The 17,686-nt window shown below is 42.8% G+C and overlaps 1 protein-coding gene across 1 annotated transcript in view; it reads left to right on the top strand.

The window, feature by feature from the left end:
- The window catches only part of LOC134538201 (putative E3 ubiquitin-protein ligase UNKL), a 30,506-nt gene extending 13,919 nt beyond the window's left edge, over positions 1 to 16,587 (top strand). Inside the window, exons 8-14 of the mRNA XM_063379295.1 lie at positions 408 to 576; positions 2,357 to 2,479; positions 3,475 to 3,638; positions 5,906 to 6,100; positions 7,341 to 7,496; positions 9,905 to 10,066; positions 11,864 to 16,587. Of these exons, the coding sequence (XP_063235365.1) occupies positions 408 to 576; positions 2,357 to 2,479; positions 3,475 to 3,638; positions 5,906 to 6,100; positions 7,341 to 7,496; positions 9,905 to 10,066; positions 11,864 to 12,025 (1,131 nt within the window). The 3' untranslated portion in view covers positions 12,026 to 16,587. The remainder of the gene's footprint in view (positions 1 to 407; positions 577 to 2,356; positions 2,480 to 3,474; positions 3,639 to 5,905; positions 6,101 to 7,340; positions 7,497 to 9,904; positions 10,067 to 11,863) is intronic.
- Positions 16,588 to 17,686: the final 1,099 nt, after the last annotated feature.

The following is a 17,686-nucleotide window of genomic DNA, read 5'->3' as shown; positions in this document are numbered from 1 at the left end:
GATAAAATTTACCTATTAAAAATTCTCTAATTTTTCTGCATACGTAATCAGTTGGATCAACAAAACAGTTTTTAGACCAAATTTTACTAGTTTTAAAAAAATGCATTTCCAGGATTTTTTCATTATGGTTCCATATATATTTTTCTCTGTTTTTAATTTTACCTTTTTTTTTTTACATCAAATTTCTTGGACCCCTGTGAAGTGTGAAAAACAAAATTTTAATGCATGATATAGATTCGGTTCGAAAAATATTGTACCTATATTCTGGATGTTTTCATCTAGAATAGAATTAAAAAAAAAAAAAAAATGTTTGCATAATCCTGTCCATGACCCAAGAAAAGATACCGTCGCTGTGCAGTTGGAAGCTGTAGCGAGGATAGCGAGGAAGCCTGCTGTGTGTGCCCCAGGGCCTGTCCAAGAGCCACCCGGACAGCGACTTCTTGCTGGACTCCCACGAGATGTGCAAGCAGAGCATGTACTACTACGGCAGCTCTGGGCCCGCCGTCATGCCGACCAGGGTCTCCCCGCTGGCCTCGTCGTTCTACCCCGCCTCGGACACCGTCGAGTCTGTCATAGGTACTGTGCGTTGGACTTGTGGATATCGTGTGCGATTTAGTGTGCAGTGTTCGAAACATTCGAATTTTTGAACTTCCCCCGCGCTGCTCGCCGGCAGCGCCCAAGTTTTTCTCGAGTTGGCTGCCTGCCTAGGCGGGTAGCCCTGCAGCTTCCGGCAACGAAGCAACAGTTGTTGTTCAACCATCGTGGCGGTAAGTTGTGCTATCGTGCACGCTTGCTGCCGATCGAGAGTTGTTTGCAAGTGCATCATCATTAGTTGTGTCGTTTTATCTGGATTTTACAGTCTCGTACGTCTTTAGACAAAACGTACGGTGTGTTGTGCCGATAGTGTCTCGCACATTGCGTTGTGGTCGGACGCAGGATTTCATGGTTTTATTTTTAGGCTAATTTTGTTTTTAAAACAACACATTTCTTTTTATTGTTATTACTTTTAATGAATTCTGTTTATTCATGAAGATAGCGCAATTTTCAATTAATACAACATTTTTTACTTCACCTAAACAGTGTCAGTATACTTTTTTTTTTGCAATCAAATAATTTGTAATAAGCATGTTGTACTTCAGGGAACAATAAAAATAAATCAACAAATATATGTGAGTTTTTAAATGTCATATAGTAAAACTTAGGTACTAATAACAGTTGAAATATAAAAAAATTAATTCCCCAATATATTTAGTACGTATATCCTGGTACTAACTCCATTCTAAATAATTTACCTTCATTGAATTTAATATACTAAAAGAATATATTCTTTGGTAATTTGAGTTGAGTTTTGATTAAATATGCTGATTAATTTCATGATTTTGGTGCTGTATGGTGTATTTGCTTTCATTATGGTGTTATATGGTGTATGGACATGTGTTTCGGTCTTATTGTGGCTTTGTCACAATTTACCATTAAATCTTGTCTTTAATCGTGGTGCCCCATTATAATTGCTAATGAAAAATCCTGTTTGTAGCATTTAAAAGTCCTTTAAAATCCTGTAATTTTCAAAATCTAAATTAACATTAGGTTAGGCGGTCATTTTAATTGGACAAAGTAAAATTAAAAGTGCAGGCATTAAAAATAAGATAAATTAATGAAAAATATTTTTGTCATGTACAGGCTTAAGTAATTTGCTGAGAGGGTATTAAAAAAATTACAAGGTTTTTTTTTTCCATGAAGATTTTAATTTTCATATTCTTGAAATGAAGGCAAATATTAACTAAAGTGAAAGGTTGGTTTTTTGTAGGTAAGCTACATTAATAATATGTGAATTACAATTTTTTTTAAAAGTGACATTTAATTAACATAGCTTACCTTTGATGGTTTACTGCATGTCATGTTTGTACACCAATGCTTAAATATCTCAAAAGTACAGTAATATGTGGGGATGGGCTGAGACTTGAAAACTAGAGTGGAGTCGAGCGAGTAGCTAAAGCTCGATTCGAAAGTCGATTTCATCATATTGGACATGACGTGACTCATCAATGTTTTTCTCATAACTATATATGTGTATGTATATATTGTATATATGTTTGTGTGTGTGTGTGTGTGTGTGTAAATTTCTTTATAACTGGTGCAGCTCTAGAAATATTATGTATGATTAATGTTTTTTCCACTCTCCTGAAAGGTTGCCTAATAATGAATTAAATTATAAGAATAGGCTTTGAACAATAGTAACTACAAGAAAACAAAACTAACTTGGCATGTGAGACAGATATCTAAGTATTGCATAGAAGATCAATGCAAGTGCATTGTTCGACTAAAGTTTCCTGATTGGCAACGGTGCTGTGTTCAGGGAACGCTCTGGATGACCTAACCATGGACGACCCCCTCAACATCGCGGCGTCCTTGGACAAGGACTTGGAAAACGACTCGCCAACATTTTCAAACTCGATCTCTGCTGGGCTGGCTAGTTCAGGTAAGTGGACATTGGGGTTCATGTGAATTGCACTTTTTATATAAATAAAAATAAAGAGTTTGTCAGTCTGTCTGTAGTTCACACAGCATGGAGACAACTTGACCTAGAAGCGTGAAAACTGAACGGGGGTCCTCCAGGGATGGTGTTTCATTTGCACCTCAAAGATATTTTTTTTTTTTTTAAATTTGTCTTAGTTTTTCCTTTAATTAAATTTCCCCCCCCCCCCCCCCCCCCTTCCCAATCCAATTTTTACCACGTTTTTCCAATAATCTCCACGTCAACGGCTGTTGCATTGTTGATAATTTGTCTCCTGGTAACGGCTACTGCGTTGATGATGTCTCATTTACTTTCCACTCTTGATCCAGTGTTTCATACTGACACTGTATTGTTGGTTAGTGTGTGCAAATTTGAGGGCCGTTTAAAAATAGTTGAATTAAAAATTATTTCTTGGCCTAGCCTGTAAGGTCTCTAAAATGATAAGTGTAAACAAACGAGAAAATGTGTTAATGCTGTAATTTTTTTTGGACGTTTAATGGAAAAACCACATTTTCCTCCATTTGGAAAACAAAATTTTTGTGTCACGTTACGTACGGAAAGAAATATACGTTAAAACCAGGTATAAAAATATAAAATGTGTTTCAGCTTTTCTTGTAAACAAAGCCATCCTTTATTTTTTTTTTACCCACTAAATAACCAAAGATATGAAGATGCAAGGCGTACAAACGCAGTACAAAGAGCAACTTATTGTGTTCGTGGCATTCATAAATAAAGTTGTTTGGCTCTGTAAAAATTTTTTTTCCCGTGTTAAAGATCTATGACCTATTGCATGACGTTTTCAGAAATGGCGTCGTATGGTTCACCAGTTATCTGTGGATACGCTGCTACAGTTGTGTGACGCAATGTAAGCAAGCGATTGTGAGTTACTTTGTCGCAGTGCGTAAAGTGTCTGGCGGAAGCAAGTGGCTCACACTTTCGGCGTCGTTCACTGCTTGCAGGCTTGCTGGGCAGCTCGGCCCCGGTCAACATCCCGGGCAGCTCGCTGAACGACCGCGCAAGCGCGCTGAGCAACTTCTCCCCGTCTGCGTCGTCGCCCCTGCACCAGCTGCAGTCTGGCTTCCTGTCCACGCCCCGCTTCTCCCACCTCGACTCCGTTGACTCGGTGAGCTGTGACCCTGTCCACGCCCCGCTTCTCCCACCTCGACTCCGTTGACTCGGTGAGCTGTGACCCTGTCCACGCCCCGCTTCTCCCACCTCGACTCCGTTGACTCGGTGAGCTGTGACCCTGTCCACGCCCCGCTTCTCCCACCTCGACTCCGTTGACTCGGTGAGCTGTGACCCTGTCCACGCCCCACTTCTCCCACCTCGACTCAGTTGACTCGGTGAGCTGTGACCCTGTCCACGCCCCGCTTCTCCCACCTCGACTCCGTTGACTCGGTGAGCTGTGACCCTGTCCACGCCCCGCTTCTCCCACCTCGACTCCGTTGACTCGGTGAGCTGTGACCCTGTCCACGCCCCACTTCTCCCACCTCGACTCAGTTGACTCGGTGAGCTGTGACCCTGTCCACGCCCCGCTTCTCCCACTTCGACTCCGTTGACTCGGTGAGCTGTGACCCTGTCCACGCCCCACTTCTCCCACCTCGACTCAGTTGACTCGGTGAGCTGTGACCCTGTCCACGCCCCGCTTCTCCCACCTCGACTCCGTTGACTCGGTGAGCTGTGACCCTGTCCACGCCCCACTTCTCCCACCTCGACTCAGTTGACTCGGTGAGCTGTGACCCTGTCCACGCCCCGCTTCTCCCACCTCGACTCCGTTGACTCGGTGAGCTGTGACCCTGTCCACGTCCCGCTTCTCCCACCTCGACTCCGTTGACTCGGTGAGCTGTGACCCTGTCCACGCCCCACTTCTCCCACCTCGACTCAGTTGACTCGGTGAGCTGTGACCCTGTCCACGCCCCGCTTCTCCCACCTCGACTCCGTTGACTCGGTGAGCTGTGACCCTGTCCACGTCCCGCTTCTCCCACCTCGACTCCGTTGACTCGGTGAGCTGTGACCCTGTCCACGCCCCGCTTCTCCCACCTCGACTCCGTTGACTCGGTGAGCTGTGACCCTGTCCACGCCCCGCTTCTCCCACCTCGACTCCGTTGACTCGGTGAGCTGTGACCCTGTCCACGCCCCACTTCTCCCACCTCGACTCAGTTGACTCGGTGAGCTGTGACCCTGTCCACGCCCCGCTTCTCCCACCTCGACTCCGTTGACTCGGTGAGCTGTGACCCTGTCCACGTCCCGCTTCTCCCACCTCGACTCCGTTGACTCGGTGAGCTGTGACCCTGTCCACGCCCCACTTCTCCCACCTCGACTCAGTTGACTCGGTGAGCTGTGACCCTGTCCACGCCCCGCTTCTCCCACCTCGACTCCGTTGACTCGGTGAGCTGTGACCCTGTCCACGCCCCACTTCTCCCACCTCGACTCAGTTGACTCGGTGAGCTGTGACCCTGTCCACGCCCCACTTCTCCCACCTCGACTCAGTTGACTCGGTGAGCTGTGACCCTGTCCACGCCCCGCTTCTCCCACCTCGACTCAGTTGACTCGGTGAGCTGTGACCCTGTCCACGCCCCGCTTCTCCCACTTCGACTCCGTTGACTCGGTGAGCTGTGACCCTGTCCACGCCCCACTTCTCCCACCTCGACTCCGTTGACTCGGTGAGCTGTGACCCTGTCCACGCCCCGCTTCTCCCACTTCGACTCCGTTGACTCGGTGAGCTGTGACCCTGTCCACGCCCCACTTCTCCCACCTCGACTCCGTTGTACATTATTATACTTATTAATATTGAAGTTTATATTAATTTTTTGTAAAATCAATTACAACATATATATAATTTACTTTTAAATGATTTTATATTCATTTTCTTTCCAAACCCACAGTGAAATCTTGTTATTGTTCATATGTATTAACCCATTTGCATCTACAAGCGTACTAGTACGCAGCTGTTTTTCTGGCCGATAACACCATAGGCGTACTGGTACGCAAAATGGCTAATCTGCCCGAAAAACTTGAAAAAAATCCCTTTAGAATGAAAATAACCCTCTCAGAGTAGCTAGTATTGTTATAACAAAGGTATATTATCGTGAAACTTAAACTATTTTTTTAAATTTTATTTAAAGAATAAAAATATAATGAAAATAGAAAATAATTTTAATAATAGTAATATATAAAAACGTTAATGGATTCCATGGTATATCTAACATTATAGTGAGTGGATGCAAATGGGTTAAGAGTATTATGTTATCTGTCTATTCAGTTATTTGTCTGGGCCATGGTCAGATTGGTGGCAGTTGATCAAAGTTTTACTGTACTTTGTAATTATATTTGACCGTAGGGATGACTTTGCAGATGTTGAGTGGTCCATGAGTTGTGATGTGCTCCCAGGGCACGGCGTTCGTGAGCTCGAGCCGCCTGCAGCTGAGCAGCAGCGCGTCCAAGGTCAGCTACTCGTCAGGGGGGCTGTTCGACTTCGCCAACCACCAGAGCATGTCGCCCGGGGGACGGGCCTCGCACGCCGCCACCTCATTGGTCAACAGCTTCTCCATGAGCCCTTCCTTGGCGACCGGCCTGCCCAGCGATGTGAGCCCTCCCCCGATACTCGCTGCACCTGTGTTCTCTTTGCAGCGTTCTCCTGCTTGTCACGGCATTCGTTTTCAGTCCCGTAAGAGAGGGGCACACGTTTCTTGGTATAGTGTTCAGTTATTAAAACATGCCCTAGTTATGTCATTAAATCATCATTTTAACTTACCTAGGCACATTTTTGTGTAGTGGTTATCATCACCATAAGTTACAAAATGGGCAGATTGATTTATAAATAATTGTTTATGAATGTAATGTTAAATATTAATAAGCAAAAAGTAGGGCTCAAAAGTGAGTTTATGTTGTTAGTGGCATTTATTTGATTCCAATCTAAAAAAAAAAAAAAAAAAAATTCCAACTGAATTAGCAATGATCATATTCCCTAAATTTATTAATTAATATTGATGGTGAACTGATTATCAAATAATTTAATTTTAATTATTCTGCTGGATTCGCAAGGGCAGCCTACGGAAATTCGGGAAGGGGGGGGTCACGGCCAGAGGGTTATGCGTGTGGGTTTTTAACCGGCACGATTCGTCTCTGGATAGATGCTACTAGGTTGTACACTGCTCAAAATTTGGCCTATCAGAAAACTTTAAATTACAGTAGAGTTCCGCTAATCCGAACCCCGCTAATCCGAACAGGGCTAGGACGAAAAAATAAATATTTTTATAACAATTATGAACCTTGAAAAGCAAAAGAAAAACAAGTTCTTTTTCAAGTAATGTCTTACGTTTATTATGTACATAAGAAAATTATGATTTATCTATTTCTCCTTCAACTAAAAAGAAAAAAATATGATTACGTACCTACATAGTACTTAAATATTTACGTAGTTATATTATGCTAAATACTCTAAATAATAAAGGTGTGTTTTGTGTATGATCTTTAATATTTGACACATCAGATGTTAAATAGCCCACGCCTCATAAAGACCATAAATGGCATGATATAAGAAAATTCCACGTAATTTGAATTTTCGCTAATCCGAACAGGGTTTGGTCCCAATTAGTTCGGATTAGCGGGACTCTACCATATACAAAAAGTTTTCCATAAAGCATGGTTTTTAAGGTTTAAGTTTATTAACCCTGTCTCGCAGTCACAATTTCGCAAGCACGATCAGGCCTCCTCGGCGAGGGGAAACCTGGACCCCTCTACGCTAGTGCTCACGTGCTCGCACCTTACGGACCGGAGTGGGGCGTCGCCCGGGTGTGACTCGGGGCTTGTGCTCGGCCCGCAGGTGCAGCGGCTGTACGAGGAGCTGGCGTCCGGCCGGTCGCAGCTGGCCTCCTGGGACGAGCGCATGGCGCAGGCCCGCAAGGCGTGTGAGGCGTGGCAGCGCGAGGCGGAGGAGGCCCGCAAGCAGGCGGGCATCGCGGAGCAGCAGAGGGACGAGGTAGCACCCCTCGCCCCCTCGCCCCTTGCCCCTCGCCCCCTTGTCCCCTCGCTCCCTCAACCCCTTGTCCCCCCCTCGCCTTCTCGACCCCTCGTCCCCTCGCCCCCTTGTCCCCTCGCTCCCTCAACCCCTTGTCCCCCCCTCGCCTTCTCAACCCCTCGTCCCCTCGCCCCCTTGTCCCCTCGCTCCCTCAACCCCTTGTCCCCCCCCCTCGCCTTCTCGACCCCTCGTCCCCTCGCCCCCTTGTCCCCTCGCTCCCTCAACCCCTTGTCCCCCCCTCGCCTTCTCGACCCCTCGTCCCCTCGCCCCCTTGTCCCCTCGCTCCCTCGACCCCTCGTCCCCTCGCCCCCTTGTCCCCTCGCTCCCTCAACCCCTTGTCCCCCCCAATCGCCTTCTCGACCCCTTGCCCCTTGCCCCCCTCGCCCCCTTGTCCAGATCACTGCGCTGCCGCTTTTGTCCTCGCCCTTGGTTTTGCGTTCCGGTACAGTGTTTCCTGTTTCGTCACGTTTCTTTGCGATCCCCGTTAAAACTTTATTGAGGTGCAGCAATCCGGCAAAATCACTAATCCGGCTTGACCATGGTTTTCGGACATGCATTAAAACTTAAAAATGGGTGCGAGTACTTAGGTACGCGCGTGAGAAGTTATACTTCTTTGGCATCATTAAAAAAATTGTTTATAATTGCATGCAAATAATTCTACATGGTAGCGTTATTCTCCATGGTAGCGTTAAACGTTTATCGCAACCTTGTTGAAGTCGCGTTAGAAGTATAACTTCAAAAATTACAATATGAAACACCAAACTGATGACATGCTATGAATTGATGAATTAGAAGTGCTTGTCTCATTTTTAGTTGAAAATCGGTGATGTACGTGAATATTACGTCTACCATAATATTTCTAGAAACCACTATTATAAACCAAATACATAAAAGACAATACCGGGAAGGCCCGCTTCAGTAGCTGCTGTGCACTTGCCATTTATACATAGGCATAGCACGTTAAGTATGCAATAAACACCCTGACCGCATTTCTGAGGCAAACGTATAGCCAACAGTTATTGCTGGCCACTCGTACAATTTATTCATTGAAACATAAACACACTGCAACCATCCGTCCAGACTGCTGGTCGCCAGTCCGTGTGGCTGACTCCAGACGTCTGTGCCTGGCTCGTCGCCTGCTTCCTGCTGAGCGTTTGAATGTCGCTGTGCTGTCGCAGTGCATCCTCCGAGCCAATGGAGTGGCACACAATGTCCGTGAATTTTTAATTTGCACGCCTGTAACCAAGCAGTTACTTTGCGTTTCCGGACATGTTTTCCTTAAAAAAACTTTCTTGTTTTGGCATTTCCTGCCACCCATGAAATTTAGGCCGCACAATTTATGAACAGCCAGGTTATTTATATGTATATGTATGTATAAAAAATAAAAGAAAAAAACTTCATTAAAACACACACGTAGTTAAAACCACACAAAATTTAAAATATATAGAAAAGATTCTGTTCTGCTTAAAAATATATGAAATTTAGTATATTCAGTATTCACCCAACCTTGACATTTATATATTAAACATTTTTCTGTCTCCTTCACATTCTGTGCACCATTTCAATCTTCAATTTTTGTTTCAATTGTCTTAAAGTTACGAACCATAGTTTTGCAGACATCAGAAACCTTTTTACTACCATAAATTACTTAGTGGGGAATAAAAATACTATGCATAGTGTTGTGAATAAAAATCTTAACTTCCTAATGAATGAAATAATTTTATTCAACGATATCTTCAAAAAAAAATTGGTTTGACCTTAAAGAAACAATGTTTTTATTTTATTTTTTATTTTGCACTCAATGTAAGCCAAGTATGCCGAACAGAACTAGCAGAACTCTGTAATACATACAAAGCATTTTATTTTATTTAGTTGAAAAATTTTCAAATAACAGATGGACATGGCACATGAGAATGTAACTTAGACCTAGCAACTAGGTCTCGCCGCAAGATATCAGACACAAATATCAGTGTGCAGGGGCGTAGCCGGGGGGGGGGGGGGGGGGGGGGGGGGGATTTAGCACCAAATCTTTAATTTCTTATTCATCACTCAAACAAATTTCATATTAAAATTAATAAAAATTTTACCATTACAATATTTAAATTTAAGTACCGAAAACTGCTAAAATAGCACTATTTTACACCTTAAAATCTAAATTTTCCCGAGGGGAGGACCCCCGGACCCCCCGCTTTAATATGGGGGGGGCGGCATGCTTCTTAACACCCCCCCGTACACAAATCCGGGCTATGCCGCTGTCAGTGTGTACATACTAGTGTAAAAATTTTGGAAGCTTAATCTCTGCACGACATTTGGGGCCTACGCAAGTTCCTTTGTGCAGTATCTCAGTGGTGTGTGTTTGTTCCTCGCAGGCCCTGTCCCAGGCCAAAGCCCTCCAGAAGGAGGTGGACCTGCTCCAGGGCAGCCCCTACCTGCACGGCCTCAGACGCAGGTCCGAGCTGAAGACCCTGTCGCTGCCGACGCTCAAGTCCCTGCAGTCCCAGCTACAGAACGACTTGGAGGAGATCGACAAGGTGTGCGCTGCGCATGCGTCGTCGCCGTGCGACCGAGAGCAAAAATTTTTCAGGAGAGCGCAACAAGGGCGTCGCCAGGGTCTGCTGGAGTCTGCTGTAGTAAATTATACTTTTAAAGTTAGAACTACCTACCACACATTGATATGAGAGGTGTGTATTTACTAAACGTCACAAAACCATAATGGCATTAAAAAAAAAAAAATCTATGAGGAAAAAGAGAAGACAGAGGGGGTTTTTTTTTTTTGGTGCTAGGAAAGCTATGAGAGACGCTACTTGTTTTTGGGACACCCTAGTCCGTGACGTTGGCTTGCCACCTCGCTACGTAGAGTCTCGGTGGGGTTGCCCTCCCCTAGAGCCCTAGAGATTTAAAAAGAAATGTGGCCAAATGCAAAAAAAAATACATACTTTTCCCACAACTGGCCCCACCCCCCTCCTAGGCCATCGGCTGGCAACGCCCTTGGAGCATAATAGCTTCACGCGCCATGCTGGAACTGAATAATGGCCGGCGTTAGGGAAAAAAACCGTAGCAGCACATTTGTGTTGGAAATTTTTGCGAAACAAGTTGTGAGAAGATGCTAAATGCTTATGTTCCCATGGAGAAATAAAAAACTAATCTTCAAAAAAATTGTCACTTAGAGGAGAGGGTGTTGTTCTTAAGGGACAATATGTAGAATCTTTTTGGAATTGGTCAAATAACTTTTTTTTTAACACTAGTACAAGCAATAAAGACAGTAGCAGGAAAAACAAGAGTACTAACTGTAAGCTTTTTTTTTTCGGTTCCAGGTATCCATTCTTAACTTCCTCATTTTTACTTCGTGTTTTTTTCTTTTTTTGTCAAGACCAAAAGGTGATGTTCCGACTTTATGTATATTTAGATTATTACCAGGAGGCTGACACGACATAGTGGCTATGAACAGCTTAACTGAAGTTAGTTCCTGTGCTACTACCGGCTTCGAAATAAAGCAACAACTAGTATGATTTGTATTCAAAATATCACCTTTATTTTGAACATACATAAAACTATTCAAAAGTGTGGTCGCAGTGTTTCACTTAATTTTTTTTTTGTGGCAGATGTTTATAGTCTTACGCTCGTGTATACTTTTGTGGTTTTTTGTTACTAGATAACTTCAAAATTCTTATCCGTTTCGAAAATCAGATGTGGGCCGGAAAAGATGTCGGGTGTGAGTTATAGACATTTTTGTTATGCTTGCCCCCAGCTTCTTTGTTTGCAAAGAAAAGGGTTGTCTGTAAAGTCGGTTTTACGGGCAATAGTTTTATGTGATAACCTCATTAAGAAAACATTGATGAAAAATTGCATACTTTTTTAATTTTCAAAATATAATTTACAAGTTTTTTTCAAATTTAATTTAAATACTAATTTGTTTGAATACAATCACGAACAGTTAGTTTAAAAAAAAAATCCGCCTTAACCTGTTTGATATTATGGAAGATTTTTCTCTCGCACGGTGGTCGGCCGTATCCTTGCACGCTCCAGCCTCAGGCGGAACGTGACAATTTTAAGTGCGTGCAGCCGGCGTTCGTCGATTCATAAGACGTTATTTCGTCAAAAAATTGTTGGTACTTATCCAAAAAAAAAAAAAAAAATGTTTCAAGCAAATAGTTTGTAATAGTACAAGAAAAATATTGTGTATTTAACAAAAACATTCCCATGGTTATTTTTGCAACACTGAACATTACAAAAATTGGCGCATGACCTAAGGAAAGGAATTTAGCGGCGAAGGAGTAAGATCCCTGATGGGTTGTGAGCGTGCCCTAGCGCCGTGCTTGTCTGCGCAGGCCATCTACCAGCAGACGGCGACCAAGTGCATGGCGTGCGAGGTGCAGAACCGCAGCGTGGCGCTGCTGCCGTGCAGTCACTTCGTGGTGTGCGATGGCTGCGCGCCCGGGACCAAGGAGTGCCCTTACTGCCGGGCGCCGGTCGTGGCTCCCCCCCTGTAGTGGCCCCAGGCTCGACGGACTTGTCTCCGCGCTCGCGTGGGCGCCTTCGCGGATGTCAAAGGGATTGTGCTCCCCCCCTGTTGTTTGTCAACCCAGCCCTCTTAGCCAGAGTGGCCCTACCGGCCTGGGGCCTCCACGCCGTGTACGCGAAACAGGAGAGGTGTTAGAGATCCGGCTATGCCCAGAGGCCGAGACTACCCATGGGCGTCGCAAGGATATATTTTTTTGGGAGGACGACTTCAATTGGTTCAGTTGTTGAGGAATATCCATCCCCTGTAAAAAAAAAAAAAAAAGCGGGGGGTCCGGTGGTCCTCTCCCGGGGAAAATTTGGGGTTTGATGGTGCAGAAAGGTGGTTTTTAGGCATTTTTCTTTCCTAAATATTCTAATTATAGTTGGTTGCAATAAATAATTAATTTTTTTATAAAACATATTTTCAGAGAACAAATTTGTAAGAACACAGTTAACATATCCGCTGGTGCTATATCCACGCAAAATCATTAATTTAAACATCAGGAGAAAACCTTGAATGTTACACTTAAATGCCGCAGCAGTATTAAGAATATTTCGCACATGTACACGAACATAAGTAATAAAGTGATTGTATTCACTATTATTAATTATAGTATCTCTCCTCGGTGCCGGACCTGATTTTGAATTTACACGAAGATGGAACTACAAAAGGGCTCACATTACCATGATTGGACTAAATGCACCTTGCACAACATATGGGTTGTATCACAGAAATCATATTTTTAATGTAATTACGAAACTGAATATGTTATTGGAGGGGACGAAATTGAAGACTTTTATTATTGGGGGGGACGTGGTCGTCGTCGTCGTCGTCGTCCCCCCCCCCCCCCCCCCCCCCCCGGTTGCGACGCCCATGGGCTACCCATCCCAGTATGGACACCACCGTCACCCCCAGCCTCACTTTCCGGACGATTCTTCTGAGCGACACCAGCCCAGTGGCCGCCCTTGCGCTACATCTTAAAAACGTGTCTGTTTGATTCACGCACCATCGCCGACTATTCTCAGAGGTGTTGCGGAGTATTACGACTGAAAAGATCAAACTTAAATCATGTAATACGTAGATGCAAGAATGAAACTTTATTTATTAAAAAAAAAAAAATGTCAAAAAGTAAATCTATAACAATTACACAAAAATAATTCAGCCAAGAACATTACCTGTTTGTGGTTTACTGGTCTTGAAAGTGTTAATGATATTTCGTGAGTTGATTGTTTTGTTACAAAGCATTTAATTTGTATAGTTAATTTTTTTTTTTTAACTTAATAATATTTGAAAATTAAGGTATTTGTATTATGTATACTCCACTGTATTTTGTAAAAACAGAATTTTTGTTAAATGAAAACAGTTAAGTGATAAGAGAATGTAAACATAAAATGTTTTTAGTGACTTAGTTGTGTAATTTCTCAGTTGAAATTTTTTTTCTTTATGTTTTCAAGTTGTTTCTGGGTTCAGTAAGGTGAAGTCCGTATCAGATTATCTTTTGCAAAAATAAAAAAATTTCTAAGTGAACAAATATCAGTAGATACGTAAAAAATTTTTTATATATATATTTAAAATAGAACACCATTTCCTGTGCATAACGTTAAATAATGTTTTAAGTGCCGGTGAACCGGTTTAAGAACACCATTTCCTGTGCATAATGTTACCTAAATAATGTTTTAAGTGCCGGTGAAGTGGTTTGATCGCCGATGTATGCGACTACTCTCTGAACTGCGTTCCTCGGATCACTTCCCGCCCACGCCGTGCGTACCTCCCACCGTCCCGGTCGTGCCGCTAGCAGGGTCGGTGCAAGGTAAATTGGAGCCCTAGACAAAAAAAAACCTTAATGCCACCCCCCCCCCCCCCCCTCCACAAACCCCCGCCGGACACCCCAAAAACAATTTTCCTTGCCTCAAAATACATCACGTAAGCCTAAGATTTTGTCAACAATCAAATGTAAGCAGGCTTGTGTTTTTTTTTTTTTTTTTACTTTTTTAACTTATTACAAATCATAAACAGGTCGCCGTGGACTTTAAATAACCACTTATATCAATATAAACATTCCAAACTGTTACAAAAATCCATTTTCGTCTAGTTTCAATAATCGTTAAACATATTGTATGAGCTGTTGTGTGTCGTGCTGCGCCGCCCCCAGCTACTCGGCGCCCCGGGCGGTCGCCTGGTTCGCCTGTACGGACGCGCCGGCCCTGGCCGCTAGGTCGGGGCTTGTTGCAGTGTCTTGTGGGTCGGCGTGTCCCGGCCAGCCGCAAGGATGAGGTCTCTGTCGACTGCCAGGTTCAGATCAAACCACGTACAGGGCCATCCGGAGAAACCAAGGTTCCAGGGGGCAAATAATCTGTAGCGTGCCCCCCCCCCCTCCCCCCTTCACCATTTCTATTATTTAACAACCAACTTTTTTTGAAACCCCACGATCAAAACAAAAAAAAAATAAAGAATCCCAAAGACTGTAAATGTTATGGATCTGTTAACTGTAAACGTGATATGTGCGTAATGCATTTACTTGCGAGGTTTAGTGTGGATATTCCATTAACGGTAAGACTTTTAATTTTCTTCGTATCAGGCTGAACCCAAGCATTGGAAAAAAAAAAATATCTGGAAAAATTAGCCGGGTCTTCCTGGTGCCTGGGTCTGTGGGTATTCTGTCCCCTTCCCCTCACTCTTCTCTCCCTCTACCTTGTGATTCAATGACTCTGGATGACACGCTCTCGCAACAATTCAATTACTATATGTAGTGCATTCCAGCCAGTCGTCCAGATGGTATCGTCGTGAGACTGGTTGCTGGAAGTTGGACTCCAAACTGGACTGATTGGCTGGAGTCTGCTGTAGTAAATTATACTTTTAAAGTTAGAACTACCTACTATACATTGATATGAGAGGTGTGGTTAAACTGAACGTCACAAACCATAATGGCATAAAAAAAATATATGAGTAGAGCCACGGAAATTTCGCGGATTCATTTAGTCGCAAGCTAGAATGCAAACCTCCACACTCTCGCACTGTGTTCATGATTGGACCGCAGTTGTTTGGACACGCCCGTCTACGACCGTGAGTCAACGATGTCCAGCTAGGAGAGGAGTAAGCGAATCAGGTAATGCCAAATAACAAGAATAAAAATGTTCTCGCTAATAAATAAACCAATGGGAAAGTAAACATGGGTCGAGCACACCTATAACTTTGAATTCTATCCTGAGGCCAGAGGAATCCGCGAAATTTCCGGGACTCTATATATGAGGAAAAAGAATAGACAGAGGGGTTTATTTTTGGTGCTAGAAAAGCTATAAGAGAGACTAACTGTTTTTGGGACACCCTCGCCCGTGATGTTGGCTTGCCACCTCGCTACGTAGAGTCTCGGTAGGGTTGACCTCGTGGGCCCGATTGGCTGACATCGCTGTGGGCCTTGTTTTCGTGGTGTGCTGCCACCCCTTTCCCGCCCTATTCAACCCCTCGACCTGCATACAAGCAAGAGCAACTGACAGTCTACTGGCGATTTGTTGATTTGTTTGTGTAAAACTTGTGAACGTGAACCGAAAACTTGAGTAAACAGTAAATACTCTGCGTAGTTTTAGAAGATGGATGCGGAAAATGATAATTTTATTTATTTATGATATTTAAAAGTTCAATCTCTATGTATATATAGCAGTAACTTATGCTGAAGAACGGGAATTAAGAGGTTTGCAAGTTTCAGGATGTCATCTCTTACTTCCGCATGTACCGTAGATAGGGATTCCATTTCTTTATCTTTCCGATCAGGAACATGGAAAATTGAGTTCAGAATGGTTTGGAAATAGATTTTTTTTTTTTTAATGCAATTTAAGCTGTTCCTGTTTATGAATGAAGTTGTTATTTTTCCTCTCACTTTGCAGTGGAACTCTGTTTCAACGTTTCTGAAGGGACCAAAGGATTTTTATTTTGTATTTTCGATCATGTAGTGACTGCGATAAGTCCTTTTGAAAAAAATATTCAAACGTAGCTGGAAGAACAGAAAAAAAAATCACAGAAACAGGAATAGTTTAACCTTGTCTCACGGTTCATCCGACCGTGCTCTGCATTAAAGTAGTTGATTTATTTTTCTGTGTTGGAGCTCTGTGGTTTTGATCGGAGGGAACCATGATCAGTTTGTAGTTTCTGGCATATGAGACGACATCAGTTTCTCAGTGAGAAAATTTCAAAAATTAATTTGCGTGTTTCTTCACACGAGACATGAGGCCAATAAAACATGTCGACCAGCAGTCACGTAAACCGAAGAAGAAGAAGAAGAAGATAGATCAGTTGTAAATTCTTCAGCATGTATGAAGAGACCATATCACAAAGCTAAGCTCATCAGATACGAAACACAAATACTTGGAGGTGGCAAGTGTAGATCTAGATTCAAGGGTAAAAATAAACAGGCTCGAGTTTTCAGTTCATTATAAAAATAGCTCTTACCCATTCTTTGTGCAACAGTGGTATAAGACAAGTAGCTTGACTTCTGGGTTGTAGCCGCGTCCTTGGCAAATAATTCATTAAATTTTGGTCGACATTGCAGTCACCATCATCAGGGAGCAGTTACCTACTACAGGTTACTACAGGTTACTACAGGTAACTGCTCCCTGATGATGGTGACTGCAATGTCGACCGAAACGTCGGTGAATTATTAACCAAGGACGCGGCTACAACCCAGAAGCCAAGCTACTTCAGACAATGGCCGTGAAAGCCTGCGAACATTATTCAGTACCACCACAACTTGTTATATGGGATGAGTACAGATTTAAGGTCTTTAAACTTGCATAAAATTCTCGTCTTGTATGCTTGAAAATACAGTAATTTTGTGTGTCTAGCATTATTATTATTATTATTATTATTATTATTTTTAATTTAGTGTTTGTATTCTGTAAACTTGTTATTGTAGATGCACACGTGATACAGAAGTCCCAGAATTGGATGCTGGTCAGAATGTGTCCACACTGCAAAGAGCCTCTGAGCTTATGTGGATCATTGTTTGTGTTTATTTTAGACTGTGCATGTGGACCGTTTTACGGAGAAAATCTCCCACGTAATCCAATTCATGTCATTAGATTGTGAGATGAACCATAAATGTTTGAGTTTTGAAGTTGTGCTATAGGTATATGCATTATTATTATTCTAACTGGAAAGTACACTGGTAATGCATTTCCAACTACTTAGTAAAATATTAATTAAAAGCCTTAATAGACTTTTTATTACAATAGGATTAAAATTAATATTGGAATAAGGCACAACTGGAAATGCACTTGTTCCCTGGTTTTTGTATAATTTATTTATTGTTGTTGCAGTTAATTGTATTGGTAGTTCGGAAACTGTCAAAGGCCTTGAGGGATGAAACATCATAAATGTTTTTGCATGTTTTTGTATGAATTTTCTAGGCCTACGCACATATTTAAAATTAATAATATGAATAATATGTATATTTTTTGTTTTGTAATTTTGTAACTTAGGCTCGTTTTAGAGAAAACATTTTACAGGTATGAATTGTAATAGTCAAGACAAACATTGTTAAAAAAAAGTTAAATGTTCATCGCATTCTGTCACTTGATAGCCTTAGACTGGCCTAAATTGTTTATTCTTAAACACTGTTTTTCATTTTTTTCTTCTTAGTGTTGGTTGGCGAGTCCTA

This window comes from Bacillus rossius, chromosome 13 (genome assembly GCF_032445375.1).
Source record: "Bacillus rossius redtenbacheri isolate Brsri chromosome 13, Brsri_v3, whole genome shotgun sequence".
Lineage (NCBI taxonomy): Eukaryota > Metazoa > Arthropoda > Insecta > Phasmatodea > Bacillidae > Bacillus > Bacillus rossius.
The sequence above is the reverse complement of the archived record's forward strand: the minus strand, read 5'-3'. Positions and strand labels throughout refer to the sequence as shown.